At 49.3% G+C, this 26,276-nt stretch overlaps 2 protein-coding genes across 5 annotated transcripts in view; one reads left to right on the forward strand and one right to left on the reverse strand.

The window, feature by feature from the left end:
- The window catches only part of Rrp1b (ribosomal RNA processing 1B), a 30,112-nt gene extending 7,654 nt beyond the window's left edge, over window positions 1-22,458 (forward strand). Inside the window, exons 2-16 of one of the 3 annotated variants that reach the window (XM_052744532.1) lie at window positions 3,943-4,025; window positions 5,532-5,589; window positions 6,697-6,782; window positions 7,742-7,803; window positions 8,260-8,389; window positions 9,413-9,477; window positions 10,005-10,186; window positions 11,054-11,142; window positions 12,156-12,253; window positions 13,681-13,700; window positions 15,319-15,450; window positions 17,465-18,168; window positions 19,534-19,674; window positions 20,722-20,785; window positions 22,197-22,458. In XM_052744532.1, the coding sequence (XP_052600492.1) occupies window positions 3,943-4,025; window positions 5,532-5,589; window positions 6,697-6,782; window positions 7,742-7,803; window positions 8,260-8,389; window positions 9,413-9,477; window positions 10,005-10,186; window positions 11,054-11,142; window positions 12,156-12,253; window positions 13,681-13,700; window positions 15,319-15,450; window positions 17,465-18,168; window positions 19,534-19,674; window positions 20,722-20,785; window positions 22,197-22,390 (2,108 nt within the window). In that variant the 3' untranslated portion in view covers window positions 22,391-22,458. Of the gene's footprint in view, window positions 1-3,218; window positions 4,026-5,531; window positions 5,590-6,696; window positions 6,783-7,741; window positions 7,804-8,259; window positions 8,390-9,412; window positions 9,478-10,004; window positions 10,187-11,053; window positions 11,143-12,155; window positions 12,254-13,680; window positions 13,701-15,318; window positions 15,451-17,464; window positions 18,169-19,533; window positions 19,675-20,721; window positions 20,786-22,196 lie in introns of all 3 variants that reach the window. The other 2 variants (XM_052744533.1, XM_052744534.1) reach the window with 2 other exon arrangements.
- A 972-nt stretch (window positions 22,459-23,430) lies between these two features.
- LOC128114493 (pyridoxal kinase-like) overlaps window positions 23,431-26,276 on the reverse strand; it is a 30,364-nt gene continuing 27,518 nt past the window's right edge. Inside the window, exon 6 of one of the 2 annotated variants that reach the window (XM_052744539.1) lies at window positions 23,431-24,671. In XM_052744539.1, the coding sequence (XP_052600499.1) occupies window positions 24,318-24,671 (354 nt within the window). In that variant the 3' untranslated portion in view covers window positions 23,431-24,317. The remainder of the gene's footprint in view (window positions 24,672-26,276) is intronic. The other variant, XR_008219781.1, reaches the window with a different exon arrangement.

Genomic DNA, 26,276 nt, shown 5'->3' on the forward strand with positions numbered 1-26,276 from the left:
GGGTACACATCAGGCGGGTCCCAGTGTCCCTCTGGGGAGGAACCAGTGAGTTAGACATGCTTTGGACTGACTTTAGGAATTTTGTGTGGGATTTTCGCAGAAATGCAAAAAAGTGTGTGAGTATTTGACCTGAGGTGGGATTAACTGCTCACTACACACTTGGATAGTAAGGTAAGACTGTCCAGCATCCGTGCCACACATTTTAAGGTTGGAGAGGTGCCCCTGTGTGGCAGGAAGCCAGTGACGCCCATTTCTCTGAAGAAGCTTTGCTCCACTGGGTCGTCTCCAGTCTCACTCCCCCCCTGTGCAGGCACAGGGACGGCTTGTGTGCCGAGACTGACCGGAGAGAGGCATGCATCCCGAGAGCCTGGGCACAGGAACTGTGTAAGGAGGTTAATCGCCTTTCTCCGACTTGGCTTAGGCCCTCACTGCTGTCACTCCTACACACCTCACCCCACTGCCCCCTTTACAGCCTTGCCCTGAAATCCTAGTTAGCCCTGCAGCGACCCACTGGCAGCTGGCAGACAAAGCCTGAGTGCCCCGCCCTGGCCTTACTGCAAACCCCAGCTTTAATCCTCTGCTGTGGTTCATTAATGACTGCAGCTTTCCACTCGATTTCTGGACAGTTCTTTTTGTTGTTGTTGTTGGTTTTCCGAGACAGGGTTTCTCGGTGTAGCTTTGCGCCTTTCCTGGAACTCACTCTGTAGCCCAGGCTGGCCTCGAACTCACAAAGATCCGCCTGGCTCTGCCTCCCGAGTGCTGGGATTACAGGCGTGCGCCACCACCGCCCGGCCTGGGACAGTTCTCGGGGTGTCGGATCAAAGCACAAAGCCCGGGGGAACTCTGTCTACTTCATGTACTCCACCCCCCTTTTTTTCCTCTTGTATTGAGGATCATTTCAAATATGTGAAAAGTATCCTCATGTGACTGCTGTTGTAGTTCCCAGCACTTGACCAGGTCATCTGACGTGCCCCTCCCCCGTGGGGATCTCAGGCCCTCTTTTAACAACCACAGCAGCACCACTGTTACACCATAACAAAAGGTGTCAGCCAGGCCCGGTGCTATGCACCTATCGTCACAAGTGGAGGCAGAAAGATGAAGGATTTAAGGCCAGCCTAGGCTACATAGCAAGACTCTTCACAAAAAAAAAAAAAAAAATCCACACAGATAAAAAAATCTTGATGTCATGCTGAATTTTTCTCACCATCTTTTCTGTTTTATGTCAGTCCAAACAAGACTGTTTTGACTGGAATATGTGCAGACTTCATTTCCAGCAGTTCTTTATCTTTTTTTTTTCCTGTGCTGTTTGTTGTGGAATGCAGGTCATTTGTCTTCTAGAATGCCATACCCTCGTCTATTTAACATGTATCTCTGCTCCTAGTTTCTATAAACTAGTCATCAGAGGTACAAGTCAGATTTTTTAGATTACTTAGTCTGGTCTGTGTGGTTATTTTTGGTTTTGGTTTTGGTTTTTTTCTGTGATAAGTTCCAACTGATGGTTTGGGTGGGATCTGACCCAAGTGGTCTAAAGTGGTTTCTGCAGTCATCAGTCCTTACACAGATCCACCAGTTCTCCAGGGACATGTGCAATCTTAGAGTGTGATCAACAAGGGTGCAGGTTACCACAAGAAAAGTCGGCCATCGGAGCTGCAGCTGGGGATGTGCACCATATTTACATTTCTGAGAGAGGCTGGTTGGCACATCATCTGTGTGGCTCCTTAAGGAAATGTGCTTTGATTAGCTAACTCTACTATGGTTTCTGTTATCCTGGTGTTTGGGATTTGTGGGTGGTTTCTTTGTATGAGACAGTCTTGCTACGTAGCCTTGGCTGGGACTCTGCCTGCATCTGTATGGGGATTAAAGGCATGTGCTGCCACACTTGCCATCTTGGTTTAAAGTGGAAAACTGTCACAAAAGAATCAAAATGCAACATTATAAAGGTATTGAAAGGAGATAGGCCTCTTTTAAGAACCTTTTGGGGGGAATGTTTGTGAGGTGCGTGTGCATGCATGCACTTGTGAAAGCCGTGGGAGGATGTAGTTTGGCCTCACTTTCTCTCCACCCTATTCTCTAAAAGACGGGGTCTCTGACTCCGAACCTTCGTGGTTCTGCTAGGTTGGGTTGACAGTTGGACATCACAGGCGCACATAGCTTTTATGTGGAACTGAAGACTCAATCAGGTCCTCCCTCATGCTTGCCTCACAGATGGTCTCACCTACTGCACCATCTCCCCAGCCCAGAGACGGCTGACTCTTCAGTAAGTTGGAAATCAGTCACAGAATGAAGTTTGCTCACTGAGTACACCTCAGACCCATTAGTCCCTTACAAGGGTTCTTTGTCATTTTAACAATGTCTTTTACAGTTCATAGCACACTGGATTCAAATATGTACTTGGTTGTGTGCGTAGTTGGGTTTGTTTGTTTTTTTTTAAACTCTTTAGAGGCCTGCCACCAGCTCCCAAATAAATACGTGGAAACTTATTCTTACTTATGAATGCCTGGCCTTAGCTTGGCTTGTTTCTCGCCAGCTTTTCTAAATTAACTTAACCCATTTCTCTTTACATTCCACTCCTGGGCTTTTACCTTTCTTTCTTTATATATATATATATGTCTCCCTTCCCTTCTTACTCCATGGCTGACCCCTGGTGTCCTCCTTTCCCTCTTTATTTTTTCCTCCTCTCTCCTCTTGAGCCTAGATCTCTCCTCCTATTTATTCTGTCTGCCTGGCAGTCACACCTACTTCTCTCTCCTGTCTTGCTATTGGCCATTCAGCTCTTTATGAGACCAATCAGGTGTTTTAGAGTTAAACAAATGCAACATGAAAGAATGCAACACTTCTTTGCATCATTAAACAAATATTACACAACATGAATGAATGAAACACATCTTAAACTAATACTCCACCTGTGTGAGGTGGAACACAGAGGCAGGAGGATCATAAATATCAAGGCCAGCCTGAGCTAAGTAACAAGACCATGTCTTAGAAAGCTAAGCAAACAGCCAGGCATAGTGATGCACACCTTTAATCCCAGCACTCAGGAGGCAGAGGAAGGCGGATTACTGAGCGTTCAAGGCCAGCCTTGTCTACAGAGTGAGTTCCAGGACAGCCAGAGCTGTTATACAGAGAACCCCGTCTCAGAACGAACAAAACTTGTTTTTCTTCGGCTTGTTGGTCCCAGTGTACTGCTAAAAAGACTGTGTTGCTTTCTACTCACACAGATAGAGACCTTGTGAGGCACGTCAGCCTAAAGTGCTGCTGCTTCTCCAGCCTCCTCATCCATGGTCATCTTTGCTTCCCGACACCTGGAACAGGCCCAGGACCCCTCCAGGGCATGCCACTTCCAACAGGCTGACGCTGTGTGAAGAACTGCCCAGGAAATGATGGCTGGCACAATGAGAAGATGGAGCATGGCTGACCTTTGCCTGTAGCAGGACCCTTTTAAAAGTACCCCTCGGCAAAACTGTGATGCTCACTGGCCCATCGTGTCCTTGGGAGTGGATTGGGAATGGTTCTGCCACTTGATAGGCCATTTAGTGACTGGAGAACCTTGCATCTTTTATAGGACTTGGAGTTTTCCGTCATTAAGATCAGTGAAGCTTCCTTTCTTCCCTCATTGGTTCAGGGGATGAGTTCAAGGCCTATATGTGCTTGGCAACTGGTCTACCAGGTGTATGGGTTGGTTTTATTGTCACACTTGGTGATAAGGACTTGCCCCCATTGCCACCCTCCTTTGGCTGATAGCGACACCTGTGCAGTAGTGGTTACCTGTGTACATGGCATGCTTGGAACATTAGCCATTAGCATGAGGTGTGCTTCAGGTTTAGGGAAAGGTGTGCAGAGGAAGGGAATGTATGCGGTAATTTTGCCGCTTGTATCGTAGCATCTGTAAACATTAAGGAAGGAGTATAGATTCTAAGGTGGTTGTGCCATTCTCTCCCACAGGAAGTTTCAGTCAGGAAGAACTCCTAAAAATATGGAAAGGACTCTTCTACTGCATGTGGGTACAGGACGAGCCCCTTCTGCAGGTAACACAGCCCCTCGTCATATTCCTGGACCTTTGCCATGGTGGATAAGAGACTTGATCGTTCATGCTCCGCCAGTCTGCTGCCATCCCCAAACAGATGGAAGTGAATGCTTCAAGGAGCCATTGTCTCAGCTCTTGTCCCCTCAGGAAGGGGCAGCAGGCACTTAGGCTGTGCTTCCAGACATATCGGACATGCTAGGTCATAGACTACCTATTGCTCTCATCATTTCATAGCTTCCATGGTAGGTTTTACACAACGTTTTTAATGTGTCCGCTTTCTCTTACATTGATGCAGGGTCAGAAGCACAGCGGGGGCCTGGTGAATGTCCCAGAGGGCCTAGTGCCCAAGCAAGCAGCCAGGCCCTGTGGCTAAAGTGCCTTGTGGTGCCAAGTGGCTGCACTGGTGGCCAGAATACACAGTCGAGCTTTTCTCCCTGCCCACTGAGGCTGCCACCAGTACAACCATAGAAGAGTTTTGTTCTGCTGTCTGAAACTAGACCCCCCCCCCCCCCAGGATGCAGGGTGGTGTGGGTCACAACACACAGCCCCAGGGTAGAATCCTCCTGGGTAGCACTTACCTTGTCTAGGAAGCCTTGCTACTCTTCCCAGGACATGTAGTGACTTGCCCCAGTTCACTGTGTTGATTCCACTGAACATATTTTGAGTGGGATAGCAGGGCAAAATATTGTAAGATTATATTCAGAAGTAGCAACAAGCAGCTTTAGTGGAGGAAGAGAACTAACAAAAAGGAACATCATTTTCATGTCTTGGAATCCATTCAAGATGAATAAGGAACTCTGGGCACAGGAGACGTGAGCAGGGCCAGTAAGGGCGCTCATCTTCAGGTAGCTGGAAGATGGAAGGCTTCTTCCTAGGCCCAGCCCCTTAGTTCTGCCAAATGGAGTCTACTGTGCCTCCGCATGCTCTTCAGTTTTGCCCAGAGCACAACCTAGAGGAGTCTGTTACATTCCAGCCAACAAGGTCTAGCAGAAGACTGGAGTGAAAACCCTAGTGCACAAGCACCAGCAAGGTGGTGCTGTACCTTCTGGCTTTTATGATAGATTGTATTGAGTTTATATGTTAAATCCAGGGGTGGGGTGTGGTAATGCACGCCTTTAATCCCAGTGCTCAGAGGCAGAGGCAGACAGATCTCTGTGAGTTTGAGGCCAGCTAGAGCTATGGAGAGAAATCCTGTCTCAAAAAGGGAAGCGGGGTGGGCAGAAGTTGGCAGTGAGATTATTTTTCTTGGAATCATTCAACCTCTTAACCAGAGAGGCTTTCTTGAGCACATAGTGTTAGATTTTTTTTTTCAGAAATATCGCATTAACCCAGTAGTTGACTAAAGTTTGGAGTTTCACATTTAATAAAACCCAGGTGTGTCAGCCACAGACCTAGACTAGGCGCAGGCTTTCTCACCACAGAGGGAGGAGGGTACAGCCCACAGCACTGCCGTCACCACAGCGTGACCTCCTAATAACCCATGTTTCTCCCCGACCCACCTTTGCAGGAGGAGCTCGCGAACATTATTTCCCAACTCATCCATGTTGTTAACAGCTCCCAGGCTCGTAAGTCCTGCCGTTTTCCTGGCTTTCAGCTTTCCTTGTTAGCAGGGTTGGTAGCTTACCTGGGGAACCTAGTCAGTGCCTCCCTCCCGTGAAGTTGGGTCCCCTAGGTGTTAGGGATGTGGGAGCCTCTTGCTGGCATTGTACAGATGTTACGTGCTGTGAATTGTTTTCAAGACTGCTGTGCCTGATGTCAGCTGCTAAGTGAATAGAGATCGTTTGGCATCCAAAGACTGATCACCACTCCTCCAAAGTCTCCAAATTCAAGTTACTCTCACACTTAGAAGCGGTGGCACATATGCCAGTGCATACAGTAACCTGGCAGATTCATCCTGGCCAAGATTAGCGCCACCATGGCGATAAAGCACTGTAGTAAAGTGTAAAGTCACTCTTCTCTGTGTAAAAGAAGAAGGTGGGCAGCAGTTCGTTCTGGTTGACATTTTCCGCTCCAGTGACCCTGGTTGGTCCTCTCAGTTCTAGCTGACTTGCAACATGTAAAATCTGCATTTGTTGTATAGTAAAGATTTCATTTGCTAATAAATTGTGCTGGGCATGGTGGTACATTCAAAAGGCTGAGGCAGGAGGTTTGTGAGCTCCAGGCCAGCCTGGGTAACAGCCAAACCCTATGTAAAAGGAAGTGAAGACATTCAAAAATCAGTAAATAAGGAAAGATTTCCAATTTTAAAGATGGTAGTTCTGTGACTTAAATAACTTGTTCCGTGTCTCACTCGGGCAACACCTAATATCAGAAAAAGATCTACCTTTATACATGAATTGTAAGGCTGCTCATCAAAATTAATAGATTGGGATTGATTGTCGGGTGCAGCTGTAGTAGAGAGGGCCATTGGGCGCCTTCAGAGAACTCGTAATAGGAATGTGAGTTTGGTGCGGATAAAGAGCAGTGCTTTGGGGGACAGTCTGCTTAGGAGATGCCGATCGTATCACCTTGTAATGTCCTTATGTAGCTATAAAGGAAATTATTGAGCATACTCCGTCTGCCCAAGAAGTCTTGAGATAGATCTGCAAAGAGAACCAGGTGTGCTTTCAGCTGCTTCCTTCTAGCTGTGTGCTCCTGTGGCAACTGAGCCCTGAGAACCCTTGTTCTTGCAGAACACCTGTTCATTCAGACCTTCTGGCAAACCATGAATCGAGAGTGGCAAGGGATAGACAAGCTGCGGCTGGACAAGTACTACATGGTAAGGTGGTGCCTTCCTCCACACTGACTTGAGCTTCTACACGGAATGTTCTGTTAGAAGGCGGGCAGAGAACTGGGGGTGCCGCTCAGTGGTAGACCTCTTACCTGCCGTTTTTTTCTTACTCTTTTCTCTTTTTGAAGCTGATTTGGAGTTTGCCAAGAGGGTTTTGGAGGGGAGTTTTGGTTCGTTGGTTGGTTAGTTTTGGTTTTTTCACAGGGTTTCTCTGTGTAATAGCCCTGGCTGTCCTGAACTCACTGTATGTATAGACCAGGCTGGCCTTGAACTCAGATATCTGCCTACCTCTGCCTCCCAAGTGCTGGGATTAAAGGTATACACCACCACCACCACCTGGCTAATTTTTTTTTTTTTTTTTTTTTTTTTTTTGGTTTTTGGGTTTTCAAGACAGGGTTTCTCTGTGTAGCTTTGCCCCTTTCCTGGAACTCACTCTGTAGTCCAGGCTGGCCTCGAACTCACAGAGATCCGCCTGGCTCTGTCTCCCGAGTGCTGGGATTAAAGGTGTGCGCCACCACTGCCCGGCTGTGGCTAATGATCTTAATATAGTTTGTAAACACTAGAGTTAAGAGGGAGAAAGGCTGTTGGGGAAAAGGTAAACGACACCCCAGGACGTGGCTGTGAGGTTCTAGGACAAGAGCTGCCCTGCCAGCATTCTTGAGACCTGGCTTCCATCCCCAGCAAGAGAACAATGGAAAGCCAGGCACGGTGTGGCAGAATGCAGTGGTCATATCTTGAGTTGTGTTTTCTGGGGGTTGTGAGGCGGAGTCTCTGTATGCTGTGCAGGCTGGTGTCTGGCTCTTGGGTCCAGGCACATAGTGTTTTTGATTCAGGGATTACAATAGATTTAAGGATGTTGTCTCACTTCGGGGATCCATTGTGGGGCTCCTTGTTCTGCCAAGATGATGACTCCTCTTTTCTTTTATTATAAAAATGCCAACCTTTAGCTGATCCGCCTGGTCCTGAGGCAATGCTTTGAAGTTCTCAAGCGGAATGCCTGGGAAGAAAGGTTGGTGAACTATGGACATTAACATGGTGACATTAGAAGCATGTCAGAGTTGCTAGGTGACTCAGTGGTAGAGTGCTTGCCTAATGGGTATGAGGCCCTAATTTTGATCCTTAGTGCCCCCCAAAAAATCCTTATAGAATAATAGGGTCCTCTAAGATTTCAGGTAATCAAAAGCATGAATTGGCTCATCTATGCCTACCACTATGTAGTCCTATGAGAAGCAAAATAGATCTGATCCAAAGGGGGTTTAAAGCCAGTGGAGTGGTAAAGTCAGTTGATACTCATCAGAGTAACTGTTTTCTTCCCCTTAGGCCTCAGAGTGATTGTTCTGCAGAATGAGCAGGAAACTCATTATTTTTGTCTGCTCTTTGAGAACAGGGGGGTATCGGTGATAATGTCTTTTTATACAGAACAAAACAAAACCGTGTGGTTGGTTTGTTTTTTGTTGTTCTCTAGCCAAATCAAACTTTTTTTGGACATCTTGATGAAGGAGATCCTGAATCCCGAGAGTCAGTCTCCCGATGGAGTGAGATCCCACTTGATTGACGTTTATTTGGATGAGCTCTCCACTGTGGGAGGGAGAGAGGTGAGAAGCAGCGCCATCAGCCAGCAGTGTGATGGGACCACCATGTTCGGGGCCACCATGGGTACTGTCAGAAGGAGCCACCTCTGTAACTTCTTCTGGAGTCGACTGCGTCTCGGACAGCTAGTGGACGTTTAGACAGCACACCACCACACTATGTCTCTATAGCAGTCTTACCTATAAAGTAGGATTGAGCCATACACAGCTGCTGGAGGAGCTGAGGCAGGAGAGTCATTTGCCAGGAGTACGAGAGCCCTAAGTTCAGGCATGGGGGTACACATATGTCTATCATCTGAGCATTTGAAGCAGCTAAATCTCATGTTCCAGGGCAGCCTGTACTGCAGAACAAGACCCTGCCTCTTCCCCTGTAGAAAGAGTTAAAAACAATTTACAGAGTCTGATGTGAAACAATCATGACATACTGAGTATTTTAGAAGCTGTGGGGGAAAGGCAGTAGACAACACTGTGCAGATTATGCCTAATATAAATAGATAAAAAGCTGGAAAGAAAAGGTGTACTTTTAGATAAAGATGATTATCTCAGTTAGGGGATATAAACAATTTTTACTATTCTCTTTGACGTTCTGTAGTGAAGCTTGTGTATGTATATAAAGTAAAAGAAATTATAAATGGTGTATTTTTAAGAGAGGGGCGACACATGCACACACACACACTAAGTTGATGGATGAATGAATGAATAAAATTTAAAAAAAAAAAAAAGCCTTTGTCTCATGCTCTGAGATGGCATCCACATAGAACTCATATTTTCCCTGCAGTTCTGGAGATAGCCAGGGCCCACTGCTGGGCAGGCACCACACCCAGCTGTCTCAGGACGTGAGTGCTGCAGCACAGCCCTGACCAGTTGATGGTTCTTTGGGTCACTGAACTAAAACACCCACAAGACCAGAGAGAAGCTAGCTCAGGCCGGTGGGCAGTTGATCTGACCTGGGAGAGGGCAGGAACATGTCTGAAAAGAGAAAAGCCTATCTTTCCCTCATTTGCCCTCTGTTTTATTTCTAAATTACAGCTTTTAGCGGATCAGAACCTCAAGTTAATTGATCCATTCTGCAGAATTGCTGCCAAGACCAAGGAGTAAGTGGCTCACGTGTCCTCACTGCTTTCATTGGTGCCTGAGGGTGGGGTTCTATTGTACAGCACAATGCCAGGCTTTATCTAGAATAAGGAGCACCCATTCCAAATACCCCTCACAGGCCTGAAGCCAGGCCAGCTCAGGCTACACCGTAAGACCCTGCTCAGAAGGAGGGAGGGAGGGAGGGAGGGAGGGAGGGAGGGAGGGAGGGAGGGAGGGAGGGAGGGAAGGAAGGAAGGAAGGAAGGAAGGAAGGAAGGAAGGAAGGAAGGAAGGAAGGAAGGAAGGAGAGGTTCTGGTCCCTGCCACAGCCCTTGGCTGGCCACTCCAGGACGCTCTCCCACACCAGATTCCTGTCTGCCCTGTGGCACGTGGTGGTTCCTTGAATCTGCAGTGGTGGGCACACCGGGCCCCAGGCAGCACATGCACAGGCACGCACTTCCCTGGGCTGTTCTCCACTTCGCTCCTCTCTGCACAGGCTCCAGTTGAGTGTTTTAATCACATTCTCTCTGCTGTGCTTCTACCCTCAGCCACACACTGGTACAGACTATAGCTAGGGGTGTTTTTGAAGTCATTGTAGATCAGTCTGCTTTTGTACCTGAAGAGACTGTGGAAGAGCAGAAAACCAGAGTGGGAGATGGTGGCCGCTCTGCCGAAGGGATCCCTGCAAACAAGCTGGCCTGTAGGAAAGCAGGCAGTGGGAAGAAGGCCGGTGAGAGCATTTCTTTATGTTCTTTTCTTTGCAGGTTAGCGGGGGTTTGCTTGTTTGTGGATATTGTTTTGTCTATGGGTGTGTGCATGTGTGTACACTTCCATGTGGAGGCCAAATGTCAGCACTGGGAGTCCTTCCTCAGGTTTCATGCACCTCTTATTTTGAGATGGGTTTCCTCATTGGCCTGGAAGATGCCTAATTAGGCTAGAGTGGCTGGCCAGTGAGTCCCAGGGACCCACCTGTCTCTGCCTTCCCTGTACTGAGCTTACCAGCCTGTGCTACCATGCCCAGCCTTTTTCATGTGGATTCTGAGGATTGAACCCAGGCCCTTGCACTTGCGTGGGATGCACTTGCCTGACAGCCTCCCCAGCACTTTGTTGGCACCTCACTGAATATAGCCTCCCAAAAGATGAAGCAGGGTACATAGAGACACGTGTGCACAATCCGGGGCCCCGGGGAGAAGCCCAACACCACTCACACAGGCCCAGCTGCTTCTGTCCCTCCTAGGAGCTCACCTTTGGGAAGTGTTTGGCCTGTGCCTGTGAGAGCTGCCCTGCAGTCAGGTTGTGTTGCTGTGGTCCCCTCTGGCACACAGCTTCCTTCCAGGAGTCTTTAGTTATTTTTTGGAGGGGGTAGAGTTGTTCAGTGTGGGGCTAGTACTGGGGTTAAAACCTGAGCTTTACATAGAAAATAAAAAACAGGCATTTTTAAGAGACTAACCCGCACATCTCCCTAGGCAGCAGTTGCTGGTACCGTTTTTATTTTTCTCCCTGGTAATGGGGATTGAACCCAGAGCCTGAAGAGACTGAGCCACATCTATTCTCGAATGTCAAGATTTTGTCTTTGTCTTTGGGTGTATTTTGGCAGCGCTGGGCGATTGCCTCAGAGATGGAGTCGTTGGCAGCAGAGAAAGAGACGGCTGTGCGGCCTTCAAAGACTCAGGGTCACCTCTCCAGGTGGGGGCGGCTGTTGCCTTTTATAGAATGTGGGTTGACTGGGGGTGCTTGGCTGGAGAATTAGGGTCAGAGCTCATTAAGCCATAGGGCCTGAACTGTAAAGTCCTTTATAATCCCTTCTGTAATTAATGTCACCATTCTTAGAATGAGCTTGTTGGGAACAATTTTAAAAGAATGAGATTTTAGGTTGGCATGGTGTCGCACACATGGAATCTCGGCACATGGGAGGGTCTCAAGTTCAAGACTAGCCTGGACTACCTAGTAAATGCCTGTTTCAAAAACACAAGAGGAAGCCAAGCATGGTGACACACACCTTTAATCCCAGCACTCAGGAGGCAGAAGTAGACAGATCTCCGAGCAAGTTCCAGGCCAGCCCAGGCTACATAGAGAGACCCCATCTCAAGAATAGAGAGCAATAAGTACACGAGGTGGGATTTTGAAAGACACTAATCCTCGTTTTCTAATCATGGTTGTCTGATTGCCTCTGTGCAGCAGCTCCAGCTCTTCTGGTACTGTTCAGGCGTTTTTGATTTCATTTTTGAAGCGGGATCTTGCTATGTAGTCTAGGCTGGAGTTGATAGCAATCCTTCTGCCTCCCAAGTGCTGGGAATAGAGGCATGCAGCACCATGCCAAGCTCCCAGTTTTGATAGTTGGTTGGTGGTTTGTTACAGGGTCCCTCTATTATGTAACTCTGGCTATCCTAGAACTGCTGCTCTATAGACCAGGCTGGCCTCGAACTCACAGAGGTCCACCTACCTCTGCCTCCCGAGTGCTGGGATTAAAGGCGTGCGACACCACACTCTCAGTGTACCTAGTTGTACTTTCAAAACAAATTAAGAGTATTATAGGTTCTAAGATTGAGAACCCGGAGGAACATAAGAAGCTCCGCAGGCAAATTTTGCTCTGGGTATGAGACCACAGTCAGGAGAGGACTACTCCCAGGGCACCCAGAGGGCAACTTGAATAGGCTGGATGTTTGACTACCACTCATGTGCCTGTCTCTTCTTGGTAGTTCGACTATAAGGCAGTTGCTGATCGACTCTCGGAAATAGCCAACTCAAAGAGCACCCCTCCCTTCAACCGGAAGCGCCTCTGCAGACTGATCCGAAAGTAAGTAGTGATTGAGAGCCCATGGCCGTACCACTGGACCAGCACTCACCCACATGCTTTTTTTTTCCTTCTTCTTTTTAAAATGTATTTGTTTCTATTTGTGTGTGTGTGTGTGTGTGTGTGTGTGTGTGTGCGCGCGCACGCGCGCGCCTGAAGAGGCCAGAAGAGAGTGTGAAGCTGGAGTTACAGGCAGTTGTGAGTCACCCACTGGGGGTACCAAGAACCAAACTCCTTATCCTTTGTCATTTTATTCATTAGCAACGTAGCAAACATGTGAACCAAAGTCGGGGAAGGAGGCAACCCTGCTCATCCCATACAGTTGTAGGGTAGTGGTGCCAGTGTACTCCTCGGGTGTCACCTGTTGGCGTACCAAAGGGTTCAGCTAGCCACCTTCACGCTCACCTCCCAGCAGGGTTGTGCCAAAGGGGTCAGGTAGTCTGGTAGTTAGCATCTGTGTCTTTAGGACCATGGTGACATAAAAGATGATTGGCCAGAAAGCCGGTTGGTGTGTTCTGACTGACTACAGATAACAGCTGTCTGGTCGCCTCCTTTGGGTTAGCAAGCACTGGCCTGAGCTCGTCCTTTATGTTACGAATGCCTTTCAAAGGAGCTAGGGACACGGTCCAGTGGGTAAAGGGCTTACCACATGTGTGCGAACATGAGGGCCAGAGTTTGGATCCTCAGTACCCAGGGAAGTTTTGGGCAGCTGTGGAGGCCCACTTGCTTGGGAGGCAGAGATGGGACTCTCAGAGCAAACTAGCTAGACCAGCCAAGTTGGTAAGCTCTGGGTTCAAGTGAGAGACCAGCTTCCATGTGTAAAGTGGAGAGTGGTTCAGGAAAATACCAGCGTCAACCTCTGACCCCTACATGCACATGTGCTCACATACAAACATGCACACACACCAAAAAATGGCTTATAAGAAAGAACACTTTAGAAGATAGCATTTATAATTTCCCGTGTCTTAAAGCTGGGTCACTAAAGGTGTGTCAGGGTGTCCAGTGTGGACGCTGGAGCAACCTGCCTGCCCCAGCTACCCAGCCCAGCCCTACGCACATCCTGCATATCCTCAGCTTTGTTTATTGGGTTTAGTGCATTAAGTTGCATAAAGAGAACCCTCCACCAGTCTCCCCTGGACATAAGCAGTGCTGAGCTGTCTGCCTTCCGACACAAGTGAGGAAGGCGCTGGAGCTCTGGGCGTTTTGTGTGCCAAGAGAGACTCTGTAGCCTCTGTGTCCCTTGCAATGTTGGTGAAATTGGGGTTCCTTTGTCCTGGCTTTTTTCTTACTGACGCATCACATCCCTAGGTAGAGCTGTTCCTAGCCTCCCCTGTGGAGGAGAGGATGAGGAATGTGTGTCCAGATTCCTGCTTTATGTTCAGAACCTGTGTCTTGAACGTTCTGAACTCCACATGTTCTTTTCTTTTCAGGTTCCAGGACCTCTCTGAAGGTAAGAAGAGTTGGACTGTAAGTCACAATGTTCTCACCCAATGCACACTCCACCAATGGCGTCCCTGCCATATTCTGAGAAGTGGGATTGCAGGCCTTCATGGGAAAGTGACTTATGGGGTGGCCACCATCAATCAGGTTCACCCGGCATACCTAAGGGACTGCCCAGGGGAGTGCCACAGGTGCAAGACCCTTTGCACCCACTTTCCATCCATCTGGTGCTTCCTCTGTGTGGGTCTTGTGGTATTTATTTGAGTTTTTATTTGTGCTTTCTACAGTTAAGTTTTTAATGGGGAAGGGAAGGCAGAAGAGGTGATTAAGAGCACTGGCTGCCCTTTTAGAGGACCCACGTTCAATTCTGAACCCACATAGAGATCCAGTCAGTGCCCTCTTCTGGCCACTGTGGACACCAGCAATACACATGATACACCAACATGCAGGCAAAACACTCATTTTTGTTGTTGTTGTTGTTGTTGTTTTGTTTTAAACTGGGCTAGGAAGATTACAGTTCTTTGTCAAGAAGAAAATCCTGGTCTCTCAGGACCTTTCATTTTCTTTTAGGATGCATGTCCCCAGGGTATGCTGCTGTAAACTTGGTAAATCTGAGTAGGCCAGTGTTGTTGGTTGTTTTTATTCTTTGCTCTTTTGGGGGCCCCACCACCCAGCTCCCAAATAAATCTTACACGGAGGCTTACTATTACTTATAAAGTGCCCAGCCTTAGCTTGGCTTGTTTCTAGCCAGCTTTTCTTAACTTAAATGATCCCCTCTACCTTTAGCCTCTGGGCTTTTTCATTTTCTTAATTCTGTAATCTTACTTTCACTCTTACTCCATGACCGGCCCCTCGCATCCTCCTCTCGTTTCCTTACTCTTTCTTCTTTCTCCTCCCAGATTTTTCCTTCTGTTTATTCTCTCTGCCTGCCAGCTCTGTCTGTCCTTTCTCCTGCCTTGCTAATGGCCTTTCTGCTCTTTTTATTAAACCAATCAGGTGTTTTAGACAGGCACAGTAACACAGCTTCACAAAGTTAAACAAGTTCAATATAAAAGAATGCAACACATCTTTGCACCATTAAACAAATATTCCACAACATAAAGAAATGTAACACATCTTAAAATAATAGTCTATGCCGGGCGGTGGTGGCACACGCCTTTAATCCCAGCACTCAGGATTAAAGTGCTGAGCCAGGCGGATCTCTGTGAGTTCGAGGCCAGCCTGGTCTCCAAAGCGAGTTCCAGGAAAGGCGCAAAGCTACACAGAGAAACCCTGTCTCGAAAAACCAAATAAATAAATGAATGAATGAATAAATAAATAAATAAATAAATAAATAAAAATAATAATAGTCTACAACAGGCCAGTGAGCCAGCTCTTCTGTCCTTGCTCACTGGGTGGGCTCACAGAGCCAGAGGAAATGTAAAGCTGACTAGCCTGAGAAGCCCGCCAGTCATCATCCAGTGTGTATTCTGGTCAAGAGCCTTTGCGTTCACTTGGAAAAGCAGTGGTAGTCCAGGTGATGCCGCAGAAGTTAGGCTCAGGAGGCTGAGGGAGGAGCCCAGGACCTGGGCTGCTGCAACAGATGCAAAAAGACCTCAGAAGCTGACCAGTGTCCCTTTGGAACCCAGCAGGCAATGGTGCTCAACTCAGTTTTGCTGAGGACATTACTGCTGATGAAAATGGTCAAGCCCTCAGTCAAAGAAGGCACAAGAAAAAAAGAAAGAAGCTTCTAGAGAGAGCTGCCCTGGATCGGGAGAAAGGTAAGCTGCAAAGCCTTAAGTCTCAGGGCTGGAAAAGAAAGGCTCACCTCTTGCTCACATCCAGGTAGCTCTGTGACCTTGAGCTCTGGGGAGTCATGAGCCAGTGTTCTCATGAATCATTGGCATAACAAAAAGTTTCAGTGTGTGTTTTGGGATTTGGTTTAGTTTGGTGTGGTTGGGAGAGGGGAGGTTCTTTGAAATAGAGACCTCTTATGTAGCCCAGGTTTGCCGCAAACTCATGATCTCCTGCCTCCACCCCATGCTGGGGTGCTATGCAGCATCATACCCACAGATTTCCTGGGTTCTGTTATTTTCTGTGCAGCCGCTGTTCTGATCTTGTGTGTGCAGAGGCGTCTGCTCTTGGATGGCAGCTTTAGGTGGCCTGGGGAAAGAATAGGATTCCAACACTATTGTGTGTGTGTGTGTGCGCGTGCGTGCGTGCGTGCGTGCGTGCGTGTGTGTGTGTGTGTGTGTGTGTGTGTATGGCAACACTTGTGTGTGTGTGTGTGTGTGTGTGTGTGTGTGTGTGTGTGTGTGTCTTCTGACTTTAACATTATTGGAAACCTGGGCTAGCAGGGAGGATCAGCAGAAAAAGGCACTTACTGCCAACCCTGAGCTCGATCCCCAGGACCCACGTGGAGAAGGAGATGACTGATGCCCACAGGTTGTCCTCTCAACGCCACATGTGCATGTGCACAGAATAAATAACTAGGGGCTGGGGGATAACCCAGTGGTCTACTCTCGCACCCACATACCAGCTTAGAACTCTTAGTAACGCCATTGCCAGGGCATCCAACACCTTCTGGCCTCTGCGTGCAGCACACATAGATATGAAGCAAAATAAAAATAAGTTTTAAAAATACAGAAAAACAAATAACGATTGAAAACCTTGCCATTTACTCTTTTCTACCGAGATACACTTGAAGCTTTCTGGTCCTAGGAGGAGAGAAGTGGGACTAGTTGACAAAGCTGGCCGAGGTCAGAACCTTTCTGGTGGTGAAGGTGGCAAGATCCAGAGACTAGAAGTGGGTTCAGTGGCAGAGGCCTTTCTCAGCATGTGTCAGGCCCGAGGTGCCATCCCAGCACCACAAGAGAGTAGTCTCAGCTGGGCTCTGTAACCTCAGCACTCCGGAACCTAAGGACTGCAGCACATTAGACAGGCCAGCTTGGGCTGCTGGGACCACAGCCTGACGGGAAGTAGCGTAAAGGAGGAAGGCTTGTGTGGGCTCACAGTTCAGGGCACACGGCGCGAAGGCTTGGCAGCAGGTGCATAAAGCAGCTTGCTTATGTCTGAGCAAGCCAGGAAGCAAAGGGGACACAGGAAACTACAGAGTCAGACTGTAAACCTCAAAGACTTCCTCCAACTTGGCCTACCTCCCAAAGGTTCTACAGCCTCAGGCCGAGTGCTCAGATACATGTGCCTAGTATGTGTGAGCAGGTATATGCAGGTTCACAAACACCAAGGCCAGGGGTCGACATTAGGTGTCATCCTCCATTGTGACAAAAGCTCTCACTTGCTCTGGCACTCTGCAGCTTGGCTAGGCTGACTGGCCATTGAGCTTCAGGAATCCACCTGTTCTACCCTGGACACCCACCATCCCCAGCACTTGGGTGACAGGTGCATGCCACCACCACACTTAGCTTTTTATGTGGGTGCTATGGATCCAAACTCAAGTCTTCTCCCTTTGACGATAAGCACTTTGCCTACTGAGCCGTCTGCCCAACCCACCAATGGGGATACTTGAATTCCAGACTGTAACAACTCTGGTGAGACCCGGCCTCTAAAGGAGTGTGCTGTGATGCAGTACACCTATATTCCTATCACCCATGAGAGGCAGCCATGATGACCGGGGTTTCCCTACAGCAGCCTTGGCTGTACAGCAAGTTTGAGGCGAGTCTGAGCTACATGGGACCCTATCTCAAAAATAAATAAATAAATAAAAATAACCCTGGCTGCCAGTCTGCCCAAGAGTCACCAGCAGGGCCAGTCACTCATTGGTCTGCATCTTTGTAGGAAGCACAATCTCTCTTGATGGTGGAGAGGACAGCGGAGGCAACATTCACAAAAGGAAAAGGAAAAAGAAGAGGAGAAGCCACTTCCAGGCTGAGACTGAGGACCTGGATGCTGTTGCCATGCCCCCAGCACAGAGTACCAACAATGAGCCTGACACTGCCCAGAGGCAGACCCCACAGGCCTGTGTGACTGGACCTGCAGCAGACACCACGTCTAGCATCAGAGAGAACAGCTCTGAGCCAACACCCATCGTACCCATACACAATAAAAGGAAACGGCCAAGAAAGAAGAGCCTGAGGGCCCACAGAGAGATCTGGACACCTACCGAGTTACCTCAGGAGGATGTGTCAGAGAATGACCCTATCGGTGGCCAACCTCAGAGCTCTGCCACCCAAGTTTCCTCCTCAGGTGTCCAAGCCCAGAAGAGGAAACGGAAACTCGGAGCTCTCCCTATCAGCAGCGGCGGCTTGACAGTGCAGAAGGCAGGCGCCCCCATAAGTCCCGGGGAAGAGAGAGATGGCCAGACCACCCTGCCCCAGTGCAAAAGGCCACAGAAGAAGGCAGTGTCCAGCCGGCTTGACCTCTATGATCTGTCCAGTCAGAAAACAGCAATCTTAAAGAAGAGGAAAAAAATGAGGCAGACGTCAGACTTCATGGAGCACAACGGAGTGCTAGAGTCCAGCGCCGGGCGGATCCAAGCTCCGGTAAGGTGGGAAGTGCCGGCGCTTGGGTGCTGGGCTTGAACAGGCGTGCTCAGAGGACTCAGCGGTCTGTTAGGGGCAGGGCATAGGGACAGCCAGACCTCAGGGAAGCGACAGCCAGAATACACTGCTTTGTAACAGCTCATCATGCAGATGACAGGTTTCTGTCGAGGTGGCCGAGTGCAGTGATCCATTCACACCATACTTCCCACCTCTTCCCTCACAGACCCGATGTCTCATCGGTCAGACAGGTAAGCACAGAGCCGAGACACTGTCAGTCAGGCCTCCATCCAGAGCTGCTCTGTCCCCTGCCGCTACCCATCCAGCCCCTGTGGCAAAGAGGAAGCCTGGGCCTCTTTCACTTGCGATTAACGAAAGGATATTCTTTCTCAGTGAGCTGCTAGAGCGGTAAAGGAGGACCGGGCTCTTGAATTTTGTCATGTCTAGGAAGCACACTGCCTCTGTGCCCGGGTCAGCACGTATGGCGAACACACCACACCATGTGTTCATTGCTGTGGCCACCAAGCCACCAAAACAGTGACTCCCTGGCTTTTCAGGGAGACATCTGACCCTGTTCAGCACCAGTGCATATGCACACTGTATTGCAGTGTCTGTGGCATTGAAACCCATCTCTGACCAGGTGAGTTCATGGCTGATCCAGGATTACTGAAGGAGAGCAGAGCACTGGGCTGGCCTTGGGATGTCATCTCAGCCTCCATCCACCCTTGCCCTGGCAGAGGCCCCTCCTTCCTTCATAGCCTGTTTCTCATGCCCTTGGCAACCGAGCTCGGAATTGGAATGATTACTAACTAGTTGGGGCCAAGGGAAGTCGCCGCTGTCTGTTGCTGGGCTAGGGTTGCTTTGGGGCATGCCGGACGGCATTATGCGTCTGCAAGGGAGGCACCAAGCTCCAGCCAAACAGCCCATGTGGTGATTCCACTCTCAGCTGCCCAGATGTGGGGACCCCCAAGCCAAAGCCTTGTAGCAGCCTTCTCCTCCGCACCACACTTGCAGCCCATGTAGTGTCTGATCACAAATAGAAAGACGAGTTCTCGCCTCACAGGTGGACCTTGAAAGGAAGAATTCAGTCTGTAGGACCTGTGTTAGAACGTAGTTACGAACAAGCGGCCTCTACTGCCGAGAAGACACGGTGATCCCTGCCGGCATGGTGCCGAGAGGTCTGCTCCGCTGAGCAGGAGGCTTCAAGGCAGAGCTACAGGAACAGTGGGCTGTGGGCTAAGGGGCTTAGGGTAGGTCAGCCTCCAGCACTCCCTTGCTGTGCTGTCCTGGTTTCCTTCCCTGTGGGTGTGAGCCGGGCAAGGTGCCTGTGATAAGATCCTCCTTCCTCCCGGCTGCTCATCCTCACAGGGAAGCAACAGGCCTCTGAAGAAGCCACTGAAAACGGAGGATGACTTTGTGAAGTTTGACACCCGCTTCTTACCAAAGCCCCTGTTCTTCAGGAAAGCAAAGAGCAAATCTGCCGTCCTTCCCCAGGGTCCTGCTGTCCAGGTGAGCCCTCCACAGCACACCTCCCCAGGGACATGCAGACAAGGTGTTCTGAGGAGTTCTGGGGTGCAGGTGATGAATTCTACCTAGCAAGGTGCTTCGGGGTATGGCAGAGCCCAGCTTCCGCGTCGGACCCCTGCCCTTGGGTGTATAGGTGGGATCAAGTGGCAGCAAACTCCAGAAAGAGGCACAGGGTTCTAGGAAGGGCTTAGCCGAGCGCTCAGAGTGCAAAGTGGGTTGGCGTCTAGGGACGTCTCAAGTAGAAAGCCTCGTCATTCACTCCGATAGATTGGTGGGATATCTAGATGATTTGAGGCCCTTTGCACAAAACATTGGGAATGTTTTTCTGTGCTGGGGTCCCAGTGGTGGAGCATTTGCTCAGCACGTATCATGGCCTTGGGTGCCATCTCCGGCAAAGATTTTACATGCATATCCATTGCCCGTTGAAATTAGACCCCATTTTAAGCCTAATCTAATCAATTGTATGTGAGCTACAAGTTGCAGCTTAGAAATTCTGGGCCTGCTAGATGGCTAGGCTGGTATAAGGACTTGCCACCCAAGTCTCACAACCTGAGTTTAGTCCCCAGAACCCACGATGGAAGGGGAGGGCTGTTGTCCTCTGGCAGCCACACACAGACCGTGTCACATACACACCCACATTCACACACACCATACACACTAATAATAAATAGCCTTTCTAAAATCCTGGGACAAAATGAATGGTGGTTATTAACATATATCCTTGTAATTTGGGGTGATAAATTTGTAATTCCAAACATCTTCATCCTTCTTTGCATTTTTTTTTTTTTTTTTGCTGGGAATATAGTGTCCAGTTTGGGAAATCTATGCATGTGCAAAAGTGGTTTGTGAAGGTCATGGGCAGGAGTCTGGTGGTGGAATCTATTTAGGCCACAGCATGCTGCCCCATTAGCCTTTGTATGTGTGCAGGTAGGAAACACTGCAAGGGCCTGCCCTGGGTAAGTTCAGAAAAATCCAGACAAGGAGGCTGAGCACCTGTGTTACCATGGTTACTCCTTTGTTGTTCCGCAGCTGAATAAAACACCCTCCAGCTCCAAGAAAGTCACCTTTGGATTGAACAGGAACATGACTGCAGGTGAGTGGGTGGGCTTCTGGGAAACTGCGTTGGGACCAACGTGGGAACCGTGGCTCAGGGTTCTCCAGCAGCCAGAGGTCCTCTTCTCCCTGTCTGTTCCCGGGTCAGGCAGTTAGGCAGTGCCAAAGTCTCTGGCCTCACAGATCTGACGTGCATTGCCGAGGGAGGGAGAGATTTCAGGGGTTTTGTTTTGTTTTGTTTGTTTTTGAGACAGTTCATTATGTAGACCACGTTGGCCTCAAACTCACAGATCCTCCTGCCTCTGTCCCCCAAATGTTGGGATTAAAGACAGGGAGAAGTTTCTTGGGGCCTCCTGAGGCCACCAGGAAAAGGGTGAGGTGAGAAGCCATTTTTCCGGGTTTCCTCTAGTTCTGTCCTGGAAGCTAAGAAACCCTGGTTCCTTAGTTATAGCTGCCTAGGCCATAGTTCAGGGCCACTGGTGGACCAGAAGGGAGAGGAAGGAAGCCCTCTCCTTGCTGGCTTGGTAGCAGTGCTGCCTACTAAGTAGTAGGACTGTTGGTACTATTACTTCAAAGAAACCAAAGGACTCTGGTAAGAAGGTGGTGCTTGCTTAGTTTTGGTGCCTGTCCTGGATCTCACTCTGTAGACCAGGCTGGCCTAAAACTCACAGAGATCCTCCAGGCTCTACCTCCTAAGTACTGAGATTAAAGGTGTGTGCCGCCACCACCTGCCCCACCCACCCTTTTTTTTTTTTTAAGAGACAGAGTCTCGGGCTGGAGAGATGGCTCAGAGGTTAAGAACACTGGCTGTTCTTCTAGAGGACCCAGGTTCAGTTCCCAGCACCCACATAACAGCTCACAACTGTAACTCCAGTTCCAGGGGACCTGACACCCTCACACAAATATGTGGGCAAAACACCAAAGCACATAAAAATAAATAAATAAAATATATTTTTAAAAAGAGAGAGAGAGGCGGGGAGTCTCATTGTGTGGCTCTAGCTGGCCTGGAACTCACAGAGATCCTCCACCTCTGCCTTTGAGTGGTTGAGATTAAAGGCATATACCACCACGTCCCACTAGTTTTAAGTTTAATAGGAGTTTAAGACCTTATTCATGTGGACAGTAAGTGAATGTGTACACACACACACCTTTGTTTGAGAGTAGGGGATGCAGGAAGGAGTGAGGAGCACATTCCTGAAGCTAAACAGCCCGATCTGTAGAGCTGAAGGTGAAGACAGGTCCTGCTGAGGGACACTAGCCCAGGCAGCTGGCTGTCCCTCCTGCCCCCGCACACACCTCAGCAAACCCCAGGTGAAACTTGTTCCCTTCTCTATATACATCTGGGTGTCTTCTGCATTTCTGGGACGTGGGGATGTGAGCCGTGAGCCCTGCACACCTGGGAGGAACAGGCGTAACATCCAACTAATAGCCTTTACTTTCCTTTGGGGCAGAATTTAAGAAGACAGACAAGAGTATCCTGGTCAGCCCCACAGGCTTCTCCAGAGTGGCCTTTAACCCTGAGCAGAGGCCACTCCATGGAGTGCTGAAGTCCCCAACCAGCTCCCCGGCCAACATGCCTCTATCAACCATGAAGCTGCCAGCCACCACTCCAAAGAGAAGGCCAAGGGCTGCGGACTTCTTCTGAGAGCCAGAGTCCCTTTTTAAAGACTGCTTTTATACTGGATATTCTATAAATTATAACTTTTAAATGTGGGCTTTTTAATTATTTTACAAATCCCCGTGAACGGGGCCAGTGTTCTGAACCTCCTTGCCAGGGCTGCGGGCCATGGTTCTTGGCTGAGTGCATGCACACTCACCCGAAGGACTGAGTGCTGTTGGTCTATGGAGCTCCTCGCCTCGGTGCCCCTGGCTGCATCTGCCACAGTCGGTTGCCTTTCTGGGCATTTGTAGTCTCGGTCTGTTGTGTGAAAGCATGTCAGCTTCAGGCCCGTTCTGTGGGCGTTCGGCTGTTTCTCCTAGTGATGACTCTTGAAACCAAATGAGCAATAGTGTAGTTTTTCTACTTGTGACCAGCAGGGGGGTGGACAGGTGTGGGGTGGAGAAAAGCCACTCTGTCCCGGAGGCTTTTCCTCCTCTGCCTGGCCTGTTCCTGTCCCTGTCTTCCTACCTCTATAGCAAGCCCAAAGTGTCTTTTCAGGAGGGCCAGTGCCCCCCAGGCTGCTGCCCACATTAGCACAGTTTCCCAGGCCTCGGGCATAGTTCTTAAGCTCAGTGAGCGGGCCCAGGGCCTCTCTGACTGCACCTGCTTTTGTCCTCCCCTTCAACGACGTCAAGGCTTGCACCAGTGATGTCTGGGCCCCAGGCTCTTGGTAGAACAGGAAGTTGGCTGCCCGGGAGTGCATGCACTGACAGCTGCCTGTTACCCAGAACACAAGCGTCTGTGTCCACAGGTTTTCTACGGCTCTTCGACCTTGCATTTGTGCAAAACCCAGGGAGACGCTCAGACTTCCATTGGAGCAAATCTGACTTCTTTTTCAGAGCAGAGCCTGCTCACAGTTGACCTTGTTTAAGGAAACTACCTTGGGTCTGAGAGGTGGAGCCGCTCAGGAGGGAGCTGGAGCACAGCAGGAGGCCCACATCCTCCTGGTTTTGCAGGCTTGCCTGGCAGGGCCTCGGTCCTGGCCCGCAAGCACTGAGCACTGACCGTTTGCCTACTGTGCTCAGGGTATCCCCAGGTACCACCTCCTCTACACCCTTGTGCAGTTTTCACACTGCTGCTCCCCAGTAGAGGACTGCAGGTCACTACCACAGGGGTTGCAGAGTTGTCTGCCTCTGGCTTCACTCCTTCACACAGTCAAGGGGTCCACTTCCTGCTGTCAGGCCAGCTGACTGGTGGGTGACATTCCTGATGGGAATGAAGTGACTGTCTTGCCTGCTCACTAATCAAGTCTATCATTAGGCCATAGAAAAGGGAGGTATTATACTGTTGTCACGATAGGTCACGTGCAGTGTAACTTGTGGTTGCATGGTTACAGTATGCTCAGTTTGACAGTCATAGTCAAAACTAAAACCCATGTAGAAAAGGTTAGGGTTAAGGCAGCAAATGCTGTTAGCTTTTCATTTAAAAAGTTCAACATGTCCGACAGTTTTCTGTTTTAAAGGATAGGTTATACAGCCACGTGGGTCATACGGCAGCGGTGGTGGAAACTTCCTCACAGCGTTTTCATGCTAGCTCCCCATCCTCAGGGACCAGTAAATATTCTGGGAGCACACCTCCTGCCAAAATCACTGCCAGGGCGGAGGGCAACCTCTGGGCGCTGGGTTTACAGGTGGGCACACACGGTCATGCCAAGCCGAGATTTTTGCTTTTATTTCTTATGTGCACAGCGCAGGAAGGCTCTACCACGTGAAGGAATACGTTTAGAATGACATCTTTGTCCTTGGTGTGTGTTTATTTTCTCAAGTAAAATGGCTGGTAGAGAAGCAAATCTTAGTGCTGGTGACCTAAAGATCACCTGGGAAGATGATAGTCTCTTAGTAGTGTGGATGTGGTCATTTTTGCAGTTTAGTTTCAAACTTTCTTTTTTCTCCTCCACCCCGCCAAGGCCTCATTATGTATCCCATGTGGCCCCACACTGGCGGTCATCCTGCCTCAGCCTCCCTTGTGCTGGGACACAATCACCTTTCTGAACCGAAGCACAGGAGCATGCGGGGGATGGGGAAGCAGTTGCCTCCCTGGAAAGTGGGTGTGTCTTCTCTGGATCACATGACTGCCCGCAGCATGCTTGTTTACGATCCAGTTGTATTGTCACCAGGGCTTGTTGGTACAAATCAAAGCCAAGACCAATTAAAAGAAATACGTTTTTATCCTCAGTTCTGTCTTTACTGTTGACTTGGTGTCTATAAAAATCGACCTCTCTGGAAACTATTGCCATGTCCCGGTCTGGAAAATGCAGGCATCTGTCCTGTTTGAAAAGAGGACATAGTGGGTACCTGTCCCTTTTCCCCAGAGCCAGTGGGCTTGCTCAGGCAAGGCAGGTGGTGATGCAGTCCTGTGACAGCTCCCCGCCGTTCACTGTGTCTAAAGCCTGAGTACAATTCCCCCACTCCACCAAAGGGAGAAAACACGTGCACCCGGCCACAGTCCAGATGTAAGCTCGAAACTCACTTAAAATCAGCCAGATGTAAGTGACATGTGTACAAGGGGGACCCAGAAAGTTATCTGTAGTGGGCAGCTGTTCCAGCTGTGACCTTGAAGCACCGCCCCAGTGAGGCAGCCAGTAACTGCCACACCTACCTAGGACCTGCCCCTGGGACATGGCAGGGACAGGAGCCCTTAAAACCTGAGATCCTTCCAGGCCGGCCCTCTTGGTTCCTCGTGATCCTGGATGGGAGACCAAGTCAGAATTCCCCAGAGAACCCCACTGGACTGCACCTCACATCTCCCGGATCCTGTAACCAACCTTTTTACTGGCTGTAAGTTACCCCAAGATAAACCTTTTAACTACATGGAGTTGCCTTGTTAAATCCCCACATCATCTGTTATCGTCCAATCTCAGAAAGGATTGTGGGGGAAATGGAGATTGGAAGGCTCCATGAGACAAAGTACTCAGAAAACCAGGAGCTATTCATCTGACCAAAAAACATCATTTAAACTTGGCATGGTAGTACACACCTTTGATCCCAGAGGCAGAGGCAGACCTGAGTTCCAGGCCATTCTACAAAGCAAGTTCCAGGACAGCCAGAGCTGTTAACACAGAGAAACCCTCCCTGTCTTAAAAAACCAAAAAGAAATTTTTTAAAAAAATTTTAATCATTGGCTAGGGTGTAACTCAGTGATGGAGTGCTAATCTGTGGGCAGCCATGAGTTCAAGTCCCAGACACCACCCTCTACCACCACTCCCAGAACACACAAATTCCCAAAGGGTTTGTGATTGTGCATTTTGAGGTGGGAGCATGAGACACTCCCTTAGTCAAACTCAGCTGTATAGAAGGGAGGAACATATTAAGGAAGACCCACTGTGGAATAAGCTAGGGCATACATTTTGCTATGCAGTGTTGAGCATTCTCTGGAGTGATGTGGACTTGAGTGTGCCCAGACTGCAGTGTGACCCCAGAAGACCACAGACCAAATAGTGTATCCCTCTCAGCCTCAAAGCAGGTTCTCTTTAGCCAGGAAGCAGTACCTGGCTTTGCCTTAGGACATTCCCTGGCGGATTGGGTTGGTTTGTGGCAGAATCTCCCCATATAATAATCCAGGCAGGCTTCAAACTTAGATCCCTGCCTCAGTCTCCAAAGTTTGGCAATGATAGTCATGGACCAGGACACCTAGACAGACCCTAATGCTGAGTCTAACTGACTTTATAGCCCACTGGGTGGACTCTGGCAGCCCTGGGGAGGGTCCAGCAGGGGTCATGACCTTTCTACAGCAGGTGCCTTGCTGATGGGCTAGTTACCATGGTACCTCCAGCCTTAGCCTCCCAGCTAGCCTAGAAAAGGCCTTTACTTTCAGCTCTAGGGAAAGGAAGCTTCCCAGCCCCCAACACACACACACACACACACACACACAC

This window comes from Peromyscus californicus, unplaced genomic scaffold (genome assembly GCF_007827085.1).
Source record: "Peromyscus californicus insignis strain IS unplaced genomic scaffold, ASM782708v3 Scaffold_19__1_contigs__length_69161282, whole genome shotgun sequence".
In the NCBI taxonomy this organism is placed as follows: domain Eukaryota; kingdom Metazoa; phylum Chordata; class Mammalia; order Rodentia; family Cricetidae; genus Peromyscus; species Peromyscus californicus.